Source organism: Hippichthys cyanospilos, chromosome 3 (assembly GCF_059441005.1).
Source record: "Hippichthys cyanospilos isolate Australia breed blue-spotted pipefish chromosome 3, RoL_Hcya_1.0, whole genome shotgun sequence".
Taxonomy (NCBI): Eukaryota; Metazoa; Chordata; class Actinopteri; order Syngnathiformes; family Syngnathidae; genus Hippichthys; species Hippichthys cyanospilos.
The window spans coordinates 27,795,997-27,810,572 of NC_142371.1; the positions used below are offsets into that span (position 1 = coordinate 27,795,997).

Genomic DNA, 14,576 nt, shown 5'->3' on the forward strand with positions numbered 1-14,576 from the left:
ATTACAGGAGGCGGTCTGCCAGCTGCTTATGGGTGCCAATATTAGATCTCTACTACTGCAGGGGGTGCCTTTGTTGTTTCCACTCCCCTCACACAGGGGGGTTGGAACACTCTCGTCCACAGTTTGCCCTACTACAAGATCTTACGTGCATTAGCACATACTTTCACATTTTATCTTGCTGGCTTTGAGGCTATTTTGATTGCTGTATTTCTTTTCTTAGCCGGCCCCTGAGCAATTGTTGTATGCATTTACTCCAGGCCACGTTGGATTTTATTGCCCGGACTGTCCTATGAAATAAATTGTCTGCTTTTCCACTGGGGCTCTTTAGGGGAATGTTAGTGCAGTAAATAATTCTGGCAATACATTCTATTTTAATATAAAAACATGCCATGTTTACTGAAGTATCGAGCATGAGTGGAAGAATTAATGCATTAGAAGAGCCCCCCCCCCCAAAAAAAAAACAAAAAAAAAAAACAAGAAGAGATGTCCAGATCTTGATTACATGATGAGAAATCGGGCCCAATCATATAATTGATTGAAAAATACTTTTTTTTTTTTAATTTTATTTTAAAGGCTAGAAAAGCCCACATTTTGCCACAAGACAGTGGCAAAAGGAAAAAAAATTTACAATGCGCAAAATAATGTAAACACAGGCAGCAAGTACAATATATGCATTTATTTGCATTATAATTAATGTACTGTACATCTTTACGTTATCCACTTTTTCTGTTAATACAAGGCACCACAATTATCATTAATAGTTGTTTTTTGCCAATTATTTTGAATTTCTTATTAAACTAAAATTACAAACATCCATTACTTTACAAATGAACAGAAAACGGTCTGTATGCGATGATAATTATTTACAAACAAAATAGTTTTTTTTATTGTTTGGAAGTTTACTCTGTTAAAACATTTGGGTTTAAATGATCCCAAATATGAGGCAAAGAAGGACCGGCCCGATATTCGGGTCAATCTGAGCAAAATTTCTGGGTTGCTTTATACAAAACAAGGCAATCTTTGAGATTCTATAGAACAAAACAACCCATTTCTGGGGTTGTTTTATGCCGAAGAACCCAGAAAGTAGGGTCAAGAAACTTTAATGTAAGCCCCAGCAGCAGTCTCCAATTTGGGTAGAAAAGGATGAAAATTGATTTTTGATAATTGATCTTTGTTTGAATAGTATCACTTGATCAAATATCTTCAAGCATTTCATACTGAATATTTAAAAAAAAAACATGTATCATTAGTGCTGATCGAATATTCGATCAATATTGGTATAGGATAGCACACTATACTGCAATATCGTTATTGTATCTGAAGAGACAAGGTTTGACACAACCCAAGAATCTTCTCATGTTTATGACAGGCAGTTTACAATTTTAGTTGAGCACTGCATATGTTAGGGATGTTGCTTATGCATTGATGACATTACATTTAAATGAATAGCATTTCATTTTAAATGAAGGCATCACAAGGCAACAAAGGGCTCTAAATTGTTTTACATAATTAAAAAACAGCATTTGTAGAAATAAAAAAAATGAGCATGTTTCGGCCAACTGCTATGGGTAAATTTAGAATACGTAAACAAAAGTTGGCAGATGTTGCTTGACAGTCATTAAACATCACACCCAACCCTCCTCCAAAAGAAAAAACTTCAGTCATTAGGAAAAAAAATCAAGTTTTGAAGTGACGAGTGATTACAATAACAGAAAAGGATTCACTTTCCTTTTACAAGTTGGAACGAGTCAGCCAAGGGAAGTCCTGGAAATAAAGGAAAAAAATATATAAGTTTGTGATGAAACTTTTAAGTATTTTTATTGGCTGGTATTTAGACTAAAAGACTGACAGCCAGGCATTCATCAGCAAACATAAAAGGAGGTCACAACCATGGAGCTTAATGCCTCAATGGAACCTTCCATCACCTGAATGTATCTATGCCACCATGCGCAGTGGGTTGCGTGGATACATTCAACATAAACACAGAGGGCCCCGCTTTCTAATTATAAGGGACCAGAAATAGAGGGGTCAAGTTGATGTGAGGTGGAGGGATTGTGAGTGGAAAGGAGCAGGCCCTCAGCGCACCTGTGGAGTGGAAGGATTAGTGCTCAGGGACAAATAAACACTGAGCTGCTTATTGGTCTTTAATAATCACCAAGCCGCATGCCGCTGATTTTAATTCCAACTCGCTTGACAGTTACAGTCCATGTTTATAGTTTTTCCTGTTACTTGGCCAATTGTTCCACCAATTAATTGCCAGCCAATCAGCTCCTTGTGTGCAGTTACCTCTTACTACATCATTATAACTTCACCAATGAAGTAGCACTTATGATGAGAGTCCATTGGGATAAACGGCTGAATTTTCTAAACCTACCCTTATTCTATTGCTGATTATAAAATAACAGAAAAATGCAGAAAGGAGACAGTCAGCGCTTTCATATTTATAATTCATGAACACGCTATCATGGGGGCATTGAAAATGTCAACGTTTGCTAAAATGCCTGGCAGTGAATGACTATATTCATGAGGTATTAGAAGCGTTTTTGTCACCAATTCCTTTTAAAAAAAGAATGTAATGATATATTTTAAAACTTTGAACTGGTCCTGGTTTAACAACTACTTATTCCTTTATTTGTTGTGTAAATATTTTCTGAGGACAAGAAACATTAGGTTGGGTTCAAAGCCATAACAGCTCTCTGAAAAAAATGATAACTAAGAGGTGGTTCACAACAAAAAATGCGTTTGACACTTCTGATCTAGTAGATAAGCCTTTAATTGCTCTGCCTGACACAATATAATGCCCTAACCCTTGTATGTTTTTGGAATGTGGGAGGAAGCCAGAGTGCCCCGAAAGAACCCACGCAGGCTCGGGGAGAACAAGAAAACTCCACTCAGTAAGGTCAAAGTGAGCTGGATTTGAACTCGGGACTCTGAACTGTGAGGCAGATGTGCTTACCACTCTTCCACCGAGCCGCTTGGTTTGAAATTACTGGATTAAAAACCACAGCTGCTCATAATACTGTACATGACATCAGAATGCAACTTCATTCAATCTAAGGTTAAACAAAATTAAATGTCAAACTGTGAGGGCTTGGAGTGTCACAGTATCAGCATAAGCAGACAACTAGCAGCCTAAAGGTACAGTATTCGAGTGGTCAGTGATTAGGTAGGGAGATGGACCAAGCAAAGTGCAATACTTCCTCCTAAAGGACATATGAGGAATAGCAGTTTAGAACTTAATTATGAAACTATTTGTACGAGTTCAGAAAGCCTAGATTTTCATAATGTGTTGTATTTATGAAGGCGCCTATTAAGAACCAAGATCCTGGCTGTTCACCTATTACTAGAGGTTGTGTACCTGTTGCTTTCTGTCTGAGGAAGGGTCGATGAGCACGTTGAGAAGACTTGGTTTTTCCCAGTCGCTCAGGCTTATCTGCAAAGCTTTAAGTAGCTCCTCCACTGTCCTCACCAGGAAGCCTCGCCCCCCAAAAGCAGTCATCACCTCATCATACCGCGCCTCGGGCAGGAGGGTCACAGGGGGCGCTCTGATCATTTAAGGATACAGGCAGGAGTGAGTATTAAAACATTGATTTTGACACAATTTCAATATTTTTTTTTTCCTCACATGCTGGTCAGATCTCCCATTTTTGCCATTTCGTTCCACGTTTCAGGGTCCACTCCGCTGTATATACCATTGTTATTCACAACAATCACAACTATAGGTAGGCTGTACCTGTTGGGGGGAAAAAAAAAGGTGTTACATATGATTGCCACAGAAAATCTATAGCCTCAGAAAGCGTGTAAATCCGCCTGCCTGCACATGGTTTCAACTTCCATGCCGGAAAAGCCAAAGGCACTGTCGCCTTCTACGCAGACAATCCTTCGCCCCTTGTTCTCACTTCTCTCGAGAACAGCTGCAGCTATGGCAAAACCTGGGCCCACCCCCATTGTTCCAAAAGTGCCAGCATCCAATCTAAAGGTCATCAGAAGTAACCACAACAAACTTAATAAGACTGGGTTAACAATTAATGTGCACTGTTACTTATGTAACTGCAGAATAAAAACAGAAAATAAACTAAATGTACAGTACAATTTGTTATGGTGTCATTTTTGTCATAGCTACTAGTTTAATTTCCACTGAGAAGAAAAACATTGCATGTTTTATCATAAGTGGCCAATTAAGAGAATTCTAATTCCACAACAAAGCATCCCTTTAGAGGAAGTATTGCTTGCCTGTGTCGAGGTAAGTAGTTATTCAGCATAGTGCGTCCAATGTCCATGGTATTGGCACCCTCGCTGACAATGATGCAGTCATGTGGTAGCAGCTGTGAGATATGGTGAAACACTGTGTAGTAGTTCATTGGTATTGTTGACTGAAAAGCAAGTGCCTGTGGAGAATCAGAGGAAGTACAAAAACCTTGCTAAGTAAAACATTCTTGAAGAAAAAAAAAATGGAAAAAATGAGTGTTTCTGAATTCAAATTTCAGCTACTTTCAAAAACATGGTTCTTAGGTTAAATGGAGACCAAGCTTTTTTTCTTTTTTTTTTAACCCTAAAACACTGCAATTTTGATGACCGTACTTAAAACAAGAGTTAAATCAATTGACGGGATCAGCCTGAACATTTTCACTTGAAGATAAATGATAAAGATCAGCTTTTTTGTCTAGCTTGTTTTGGATCAAACCTACGACAATCAAAAAAGGCAAAACTTACATTTGATATTTTTGCATTACTGGCCATTTTCTCTTTTAAGGTGCTCCACCATTCTGTGTCAGAAGGATACTTCCAGCCGTCTTTAATAAGATAATCCCGCAACTGAAGGAGACAGACAATACGTGACAAAAGCATACAAGCTGTGCTTTGGGTGTTTGATATCAGTGAATCTGAGTTTGAGCATTATGTACCTGACTGACGACAGCATTGATGTCACCCAGAAGAGCTACAGCGGGCCTCACATTGTTTCCCATCTCCTCAGGACAAAGGTCAACCTGTGCATAGAAAACAGTGTAGCAACAGTAAACATACATACACCCATTAAAGCACTTTTGTGTGTGACAAATAAACATCCAACACCTTGTAAATAAATGAGGATTATTTCAAAACCAAGCATTCGGTTTTCAAAATACAGTGCAATAACGTACAGTTAAAAAAAAAAAAAATAGCCAAAAACCACACGTAATTATGTTGGTAATTACCAACCTGGATGATCTTGACGTTTGGGTCAAATCTGGGTGGCAGACCAAAATGGAGGATCCAATTGAGTCTGGCTCCAAGAAGAAGCACAACGTCTGTCTGGAGAAGAGCTCTTCATTCAAACCGGTTTGAATTGAGTTGAGAGGAAGATGATAACAAACAAAATGCAATCATTTATTTACATTTAGCATACACTTTTAATTTCCAGTTCATACTGTAATTGTGTTCAACAAATTGCAAATATTTCTAGATCTTAGTAGCTAAATGCCTTACTAGAACTAGGCAAACCCCTCTATAGAAATGCCTTGATTGTTTGCAGGAAGGATTCAAACAAGGTGCTGTAAAAATTGCTCAACCCTACTCCAATGTCATACTTATAGACAACTGCATTGCACACCTTAGCTAATGACACATTCTTAATTCCAGCACATTCCATCAATCAACCATGGGAGGGCATGGTGACTTACTCTGACTGAGAAGACATGGTGCATTGTGGCCATGAAGAGAGTATCAATTTAACAATATTTAATTACGCTCGAGTGTTTAAACCATGATCAATTGCTACTAAGAGATCCAAACTATGCCAATTATTCTGTGTATCTCACATAACACAAGTGAACGCTATTGGGTCTGGATTGTTGATAGGAGGCAGATTGAGCCACCCTTTTAGGTTGAAATTGTGACCCTACCTAATGTTGCAAAAGTAATCATCTGTAGGCAGACCATAAAATGAAATGTCAAACCCTGGCGATCTTGTGTGAACTGTAACTAAGTTGAATTAACTGTTACAGCCCCCAACGTATTATAATGTGTCTCTTCCAAGAGGCTCTTTTACATGACAAGTGAGCATGTTTTTATTCTATTACTTCCAACCACTCTAGACATTGGCATCTGTTGGGATTATGATTGAAAACACAGTGTATATTTTACTTCATGGCTCGAGATAGCTCATCACCACAGTATTTAGGCAACTGCTCTGAAAGGTACTTATTCCATTTACCTTGAGCGTGCAGCTGCCACGCATTTGGGGTGATCATCAGGCAGAACTCCCTTTCCCATAGGGGTAGGAAGGAACGGCAGTTGGCTTAATTCCACAAAGTCCCTCAGGGCGGATTCTGCTCGACCGTAGGCGGCACCTGTGGGCCACAACCAAAAAATGGAGGATCTCATATTAAATACATATAGCAAATAGTTTTTTACTTTATGTTACCTTTGCCAATAATGGCCAAAGGCCTTTTAGCTGATTTCAGGACAGTGATAGCCTCCGAAATAGCACCATTGTCAGACAGGCAAATGGGAGGAGGTGGACAGCAGTGAACAAATCTGCAGGAGCAATGCATTTTTTTTGCATGTGGAAATGCTATGTTCACCATGAAATAACAGACAGGAGCAATTTGACTAACCGAACTTTGCTTCGATCCACTTTGGCATTCACCATATCTCCTGCAATGTCTACATAACAAGCACCTGGGCGCCCATAAATGCTTGTACGAACAGCCTGTGTAAAATGAAAAGAAAGAGCAATCAGTATTTGACATTCACCTATTCAGACATGTTTAGAAACCTGCCCTTGTTATTTGCTCAAAACAAAACAAAAAACTCACCTGTTTGCTGTTGTTGTGCTCAAATGCCAGTTTGTGCATAAAAACTATGGTGAAGTGAGCTGAGAGCTTCATTTAGACAAAATCAGTGCTTTGTCACCACCTTGTGACATCTAAGGGCCAAGGAAGTATTAAAATGTTGAGGACCTTCATTTAGGCAAAAGCAGTGCTTCATCACAGATTGTGGGATCTCCAGGTCCAGTAATTGTAAATGTGTTCAGTTGGTCATCAATTACATGAAGATTTTTTGCTATTCGCTCCAGGGCTCAGTTCCTAATCCTTCCATTTTCTGGACCCACTTATCCTCACAAGTGTCGCAGGCTTTCTGCTGCCCATCCCAGCGAATAGTGGGAGAAAACTGCACTATTAAAAAACATCTAAACAGTGTTCTCATTCATCATTAAATATAAACTTAAAGGGGAAGTCAAGTATATAAAAAAAAATCATTGTTTTATTTGCCCTGAATAGTCTCAACAGCAGCATTCTGATCAATATTGCAGTTGTAGCATGTTAATGAATTCATTCACCCAACAAAATTGGATCTTTGACAACTAAAGCCATCTGTAGTAGTTATGAGTTAAAAGATCTATGGCAGTATGGCACTTTAGGTTATTTACTGCAAGTCTGTAATGTATTTTTATTCTTTGATATATGCCAGCAACGTATAGTGAATTTTGAGTACAATAATAAACTCATTCACAGCCAGAACAGTAAAAATTGAGCCTTGACATCTACAGCTGTCAATGGATGAATGAGTGAAATAACAAAATCCACCTGTTTTTTTTTTTTTTATCCATCTCACAAGGTGGCCATTTTGCCACTTGGTTTCAACTGAAAATGACATCACACTTGCTAAGGTAATGAGCAATCACAGCTCACTTGATTTCTGAATTTGATCACGTGACAATTGCAAGCTGAGCCATGATTGGTTGTTTCCTGAGCTCTGCGCAACTGCGATGTCATTTTCAGTCGACTGCTGGAGCCAAAATGACTGCCCCATGAGATAAATAAAAGCAGGTGGATTTTCCTGCTGCGATCATAATGTATTCCGAAAACACAAAATCAATCACAATGCTATTGCTAATAGGGGTGCATAGAACATAATAATAATGTAAAAAAAATCTTGGCTTGTCATTCAAGATGTTCAAATAAAGGAATATCCATTATCATGATGTTGTGTTACCTTCTCAATAACGGAAGGGATGGCTTCCAGACTGCTTGGCCTTGCAGAGAATTTGCTATACAGACGACATGCTTCCACCTAAAAGAAAAGCAGAATTCCAGCAGCAGAAAACACCTTGAGGCTCATCATTAATACCTGCGGAAACTCCTGAAAGGCCCCTGCTGTCTCTTGGCTTCTATCTGAAGAACCTCCAACGACAACCACCGGCCTGCATGTGAGAATGCAAAATGCATTTCAGAATGTTCATTCACAATGTTGAGTTATTCTTATTTGAGATTAGTAAACAAAGTCATTTTACAGCATGGTTTCATCCAGTTTCCCTGTTTAGATTATTAATAGACAGCTATTCATACCAGCAGTTCATGTTTGAGTTGGCCATTCCGCCCAAAGCATGAATGAGTCCAGGTCCAGACACCACTAGGCAGGCACCTGGTCTGGGTGGAGAGAACCTTCCAGAATCAAACCGACCCACCAGTTAGTTGTGTTGATATTGGGAATCAAGATGTCTTACCTGCCAGTGAGGTAACCAATGGCGGATGCAGCATAACAAGCCTAATGTATGAAAGATGGGTCAAACAGGAAACCCAAGCGATTACATAATTTCTACAGTGCATCTTACCGCCTGTTCATTGCGCATGCCAATGTATTTGATCCCTGCAGCCTGAGCAGCCATGGCTACTTCGATAACAGGAACACCGACAATCCCAAACATGTATTCCACTTTCTGTAGGGAGGGAATTCTTCGCTTAAAACATCTACTTTTCTTTCCTTTCAGAAGTGCAAATTGTAGTTTCATTAAAAGTTGGTTTAATTGTCTAACCAGCATTCAAAAGTAGGAACAGCAAATCCACTGCAAAATCATTTTGTTTGACCTTTTGTGGACGTGTGCTTGCATATGCCAAAGGATAGGGTGATTGAATAACTAAAAGTATGTTAACCATGAAAAAGTACAAAACAATTGAAAAAAAATTTCAGTAAAATTGAGCATTCTTCCATTTTCATGACTGCCTTTTCTAATTAGAGTCACGTTAACGTTTCCATTACAGTTGATCAATGGCTTTTGGTTCATACACTTCGAGCGTGGAGCGACTCCACTCTGTATATATGTTTTTCTTTCTAATGTTTTGAATAAATAGCAGAAGATTATAGTCTACGACTTCTGCAGAAACTCACAGCACAGAAGTGAACTTTGACACACATACCCAAGCAAAACAAAAACGTGTGCTTGACATTAATTGCTCGAGTTAAAAATAAACAAACTTCAAATAACATTTTTCCAACTGTGGGAGGGCAAATCCACAGTCGTTAACATATTTGAATGACCTTTAGTACGCAAATGTACAGTAATTGTGTTTTTAACTGACCTGATTCATTAAAGACTCAGCAATGAGCTGAGCTCCTGTAACTTCGTCCATGGTTGTCCGGAAGCCAGACTTTTGCCAGTTGTTCCAAGGTTGCGTTTTATCCCCTAACTGCGACAGTCGCACAAACGAACTGTAATGGTTACTTATTATTACAGGTTAGATAAAGGACTGCTAGTCTTAGAATCTTCCGGGTTTTGAGCCAATGAGACAAGGGGCCGAGTACGTCATTAGCAAACGGAAGCGCGCATTCGACGCGTAAACGCGTAAAAGTATTTTAACTCATAATTTTCGAACACTGTATTTTAATTTTTCCGCGGTCATGAAATGATTTAGTCTGATGATATTAGAAAGAAAAAAAGAGGTTCACTTTTTTAGTTTAGTTTCGGTTTTATTTATAAAACCCAAGTGTACGTTTCACCTAAATTAGTACATTAGCAAAAGGTTATTCTGTGTGCTCATTCATAATTTATAAATACATACAATCAACTTAATTTAAAGTGTGAAGTGTCTACGTCTGTCATTCTTTCAATAATTAGAGCCAAATAAACTAAACTAAAAATCAAAAATATGGTCGTCATCTTATCTATAGATGGAGGATTTATTTGTTTTTCCTTCCTCGTAGAAGAAGAGTAACATTGGTCGTGAGGCCACATGACCCAAGCGTTTGGCAGTCATCCTGGAAGTGACACCGGGGGTATGCACTAATGATATCATAGCCAGCCACTTTATGACCCCTGTAAAGGAATCAATAGAGGCAAACATGAGCTGGAATAATAATTCCAACATAAATATGTAAACTCACCTATGCGTGTCCAGGTGCTGCCTCAGGTGGCCTACAGTCTCAGAAAGGCACATTTTCAGCATATAAGTTTGGACACCATCTTCTGACTTGACTTTAAGTGTGATGATGTTGCGTGCTGATGAAGGCCGGTCAGAGGTGACAGTGTGCGTGCTTGTACAAATGAGAAGATATGATTTATTTTACTGGCACTCTTTGGACACCGCACACTTTTTGGTGTGATTGTTACCGCTGGGTCATCAGGTAAGTCGATCACCTCACTAAAGTTTAAATTGAGTGTACATTCTAAAAATTACAACATAAAACCAGTAACATTTCCTTTTTGTCAGCTCTCATGTTGGAAAAAAAATGCAGGCAGGTCTAAGTAAAATAAATAAATAAATACATTTGATTTTTTGTTACATGGCAAATTAATGCCATTCCATATATCTTGTTAAAGGACAGATGTTTTTCTTTTTTTTTTTTAACATGATTTTGTCCCATTTCACATACAATTAAATTTGTCTCAAGAAATACCCATAATCTTGTGAGTACCTGTTCTTCATTGCTTGCAGTGCTGGTGTATCGACAACAATCGCTGAACAGCTGTTGTGTCTGTCAAATGAGCCCTAAGAAAAAAATCAGCTGGAATAAGGAACTTCCTTGTGATCAGTACGATAAAAGGAGTGTTCAACTACATGGACAAAAGCCCATGGAGAGGCATAGCCGGAAATTTTTCAGTGGGGTGGCCACGACGACATAACATCTCAGTCAGGAGGGCCCTTCATTCTTTAAGATACCATCCACAGCAAAACATTATTTTAAAGTTTGCATTCAAATCAAGTGCACATTTATTAGGGATAGGACAGGATCTCATACAACGAGATCTTCCGAGATTTGAACACCACAATATATCTCAACCTTGCACAGCACGAGACTGATTTTTTTTGGCTGTTATTTTTGACATGGGCCCCATAGGAAAACGCACCTGCTTGTTAATGAGCTGCATGACAGTAAAACGCTACCAAAAGTGGTGAGAACTTCAAGATAGACCGTACAATACCAATAATATAACGACAAGAATGCCTTGGGATGTTTTTATTTTGAAGTCTTCCTGGAAGCACGTCACAGGAATGACTAACTTAATACACCGACTGTTACTCCAGGAGTTGCGATTCAACAGCGTTGTACTGAAATCATCTTCAATCACTAATTAAGGGTGCTAAAGAAAGGACTTAGCTTGCAGCACTCAAGTGCTCCATTTGCTTTGGAGAGAGTGGTGGATTTACCTTTCAAATGCATCTTAATAGATGCAAATTAATCGCTTTGATTGTGATAGATTGACAGTTGCCGTTCGTACTGATCACAAACAAGGCTAACTCATGTGTTCTGCAGTTGCCACTTATTTTCATTGACCACTATCTATGGTAAAAGAGTGTTCTATAAGCTTTACGTTTTTATTTGTTTAAAATAAACATATGTGGTGGTGATATTTTTGTTTAACGTTTGAGGAAAAGGATAGTAAAATACAAATAACACAAAGACAGTTTGTCTCCTTTTACGTTTACATTTTAACGCTAGATTATGTTTACACTTGTGTTACACTATGGTTACACGCTGGCTTTGTCGGCTAAAAAGAACAAAAAAGAACAAAAATTAAAAGTGGAAAATTGAATTAGGCATTATTTCAGTTTTTTTACAAATTCTCCAAGTTTCGTCCCATGGACACAATGTCATGAGATAAGAGGTCTTTCAAACCTGTAAGGCTCTCCGCAAAGAGTCCCTGCTGTCATTCACTCGACCCATGTCCATCACCTCTTTTGGCCACTTGTTCAGGAATTGATTTGTGCCTAATGTCTTGGCTGTGAACCAAATGAAACACATGATAGGATAGTAAAATATTTTATACTATTTGACACTAGATGAAAGCAGGACCAACCGGGAAACTGTGAGATGACTCTGATTGATGATTCCTCCTTTTTCTCCCGCACAGCATGTCCTCTGCCAGGAAATTTATTACATGGTTCTATGAGGACAAATTCCTCATCTCGTTTATCATGGACCTTATTGGACAAAATATAAAGGAGTTTTGCATTTATGTGTTAATTTGGAGTGATGCAGAGTGATGGGGACAAACCTCAAAAGGCACACCATCTGGAAATCTACCTTGAAGCTCAGATGGGAAATAGCCCTCCATCAGATCCTGCATACATTGCTGCAAGGAGAACCAAACATCCAAAATGTATCCCTTCAATGACAGATATCACAACTAATTAACAATTAATTAACCAGTTTATCGTGATGAAGTCGTGATTTCCAATGTGCGAAATCAATCAGGTATAAATTTCACACAGAATAAGTATTTTTGTGTAAATTGAAACAAGATCATCATTATTACAGTAAAAATATATACAGCACATCTCAGAGCCAGCAAATTGCTTCACAATACAGTGAAAAATTACCATTTAACAACAGCAATGTAGTGAAATAAAGAAAATGCAATAGAATACAACAGTAAAATTACTTATGGTGTCAAAAATCATCCTCATATTTCTCTTGTTGGGGAAGATAAGATTTGCAAAAAAAGAGGGTTGGTTTTAGTTTGTAGTTTGCTGCGGAATTGCCCTCATGTAAAATATGTGCCTTGGTGAAAGGAAGTCTGCGAAATACTGCTGCTCGATACGGACCAATCTCAAGTGTTATAACACTATGTGGTTTTAGCAAGCTAACCTGGGTGCTGTTCTCCTGGTAGGAGCGGAAAGGTTCGTTGAACATGACAATGCCATTACTGTAAAGTTTCAGTTGCACTGGATCCTTTCGTGCCAACTGTGCCCCTGTGGGTGTGGATTGTACAAAAGATTCCCCTGCGAGGACATTCAGCTCCTTAATCGTCTGTATAACGAGGTCAAAGTCCATATGGAAATTGTGGACCACAGAAGTGCCTGCAAAGAGGTCGAAATGTATAGTCTGGATTTTGGTAGCCATTTTAGTTCAAAAGGAAATGGCTTGTACCCGTGATGGAGGTGTTTGGTTGCTCTGTTGTACTACTGAACTTTCTGTCTCCCACCCAGATCAAACCATAGTCATTCAGGAAGCTCTGCGGACAAGAACAAACTAGTTACTGAATGAATCACTTGGAAAGGTTTCGATAAAACGCACCTCCATGTCATCCACTTGGTGCTGTAGCTGTTCACATCTTCTTTCAAGATGATTGCAACTCTCAACAAGGCTGCGCTCTATAATCACATATCGCCCACAAATTCAGCGAGCGCACAAGAATTATTATAAAAATTATGAGTTCATACCTGAGTCTTGCTGAGCTTTCAGTTTCTTTTTCAAACTCAAAATGGCATTTTCCTTCCAAAGAAGATACAGATTTTGTTGTGAGTGAGTATTTTTGTCCTTTATGGTGTCAAACGACTGTTCACCTTGCGCGCCACTTCCTCCTTTTGGCTTGTGACTTTCCTCTCAAGCAGGGTCAGTCGCTGCATCATGGAAGACATCAGCTCAAAGTCATTTGGCACAGCACCTGAGTTTTACCAGTATAAGAAGGGGTGGTGACCTTTTCATATTAGGAAGTCCTCTAAAGGGTTTTCCATACTGTATATGTAAACTTCATCAAATAAGATTTGTTCATACATTTGTTGTCATTAGTATATTATCCTGCTGTGATTTTAACTGAAATAGGTTTTGAATTCACTACATTAACATTCATTCCCACTGACAAAAATTTGGATTATCAAAAGAAGCATTGCAATTTTTGCAAATCCGGTTCTTGTACATGTTCATTTACCTTTCTTAGATACTTCAAACTTCATAACGTTGTCACTAGTTGGTTGAGTGGGACTGGCTATAGGACTAGGGTCATCCAGGATTTGCGATTCTAAATTAAAGGGGGAAAAGGAGATGATAAAGATCTGATACATTTTATATGAGCATGTTGTGTATGATCTGTGGCATTTTACCTGTTGTCAGATTCTCGCTTTTGATCCTGTGACAGAAACACTTTAAATTTGTAGTCCGCATTTTAGCGTAGGTTTTGACCCCAAATTACAGTGTCAACAGCATAACTATATTTTTTAATGATTATGTAGAAAGTTCATGGTAAAGCCAGTTAAGCGCCGCGACGTCACGTGATACAGTCCCCGGAAGTCTCTTGAACGTAATGCTAAGTAAATATTTTAAACAGGATGTGTAGTCTTATTACTGCTTAGCTTACCGTCGAGGATTCTCATCCAATTGAAGCGGCATGCGCCTCGTTTTCTTTAGCATTGATAGTGGCGAACTCATGACTGGTCTGGAACGTAAGACTTTCTTGCACCTTGTTTTTAATATTTGTAGTCTGTTGCTACTAGCAACACACGAGCCAGTGTGCGAAATCTGCGCACGCGCCACTATTTCTCCGGTCACTATTATTTTTTACGTCTCTAACGCATGTGAACACGGATTAAGTTTTA

General features: G+C 38.7%; 2 protein-coding genes across 3 annotated transcripts; both read right to left on the bottom strand.

Moving 5' to 3' along the window:
• Positions 1-661: 661 nt before the first annotated feature.
• LOC148426658 (2-hydroxyacyl-CoA lyase 1-like) lies at positions 662-9,518 on the bottom strand. Of its 2 annotated transcripts, none has more exons than XM_088411666.1 (17): positions 9,342-9,518; positions 8,597-8,701; positions 8,489-8,529; positions 8,331-8,411; positions 8,113-8,185; positions 7,978-8,055; positions 6,597-6,691; positions 6,404-6,516; positions 6,194-6,329; positions 5,200-5,305; positions 4,905-4,988; positions 4,714-4,815; positions 4,234-4,388; positions 3,815-3,973; positions 3,626-3,733; positions 3,359-3,545; positions 662-1,764 (listed from the first exon to the last, which is right to left on the bottom strand). In XM_088411666.1, the coding sequence occupies exons 1-17, from the start codon at positions 9,390-9,392 to the stop codon at positions 1,732-1,734; spliced, it is 1,707 nt and encodes a 568-aa protein (XP_088267792.1). In that variant the 5' UTR covers positions 9,393-9,518; the 3' UTR covers positions 662-1,731. The 2 variants fall into 2 exon arrangements, with proteins under 2 accessions (XP_088267792.1, XP_088267793.1); XM_088411667.1 differs by having other exon boundaries at positions 8,331-8,406; positions 9,342-9,393.
• A 266-nt stretch (positions 9,519-9,784) lies between these two features.
• Positions 9,785-14,569, bottom strand: LOC148426659 (UBX domain-containing protein 11-like). Its single transcript, XM_088411668.1, has 14 exons — positions 14,339-14,569; positions 14,085-14,110; positions 13,913-14,002; positions 13,548-13,648; positions 13,425-13,476; positions 13,279-13,355; positions 13,132-13,216; positions 12,850-13,061; positions 12,257-12,334; positions 12,059-12,182; positions 11,878-11,981; positions 10,675-10,748; positions 10,144-10,293; positions 9,785-10,075 (listed from the first exon to the last, which is right to left on the bottom strand). The coding sequence occupies exons 1-14, from the start codon at positions 14,407-14,409 to the stop codon at positions 9,940-9,942; spliced, it is 1,380 nt and encodes a 459-aa protein (XP_088267794.1). The 5' UTR covers positions 14,410-14,569; the 3' UTR covers positions 9,785-9,939.
• Between the last annotated feature and the right edge of the window lie 7 nt (positions 14,570-14,576).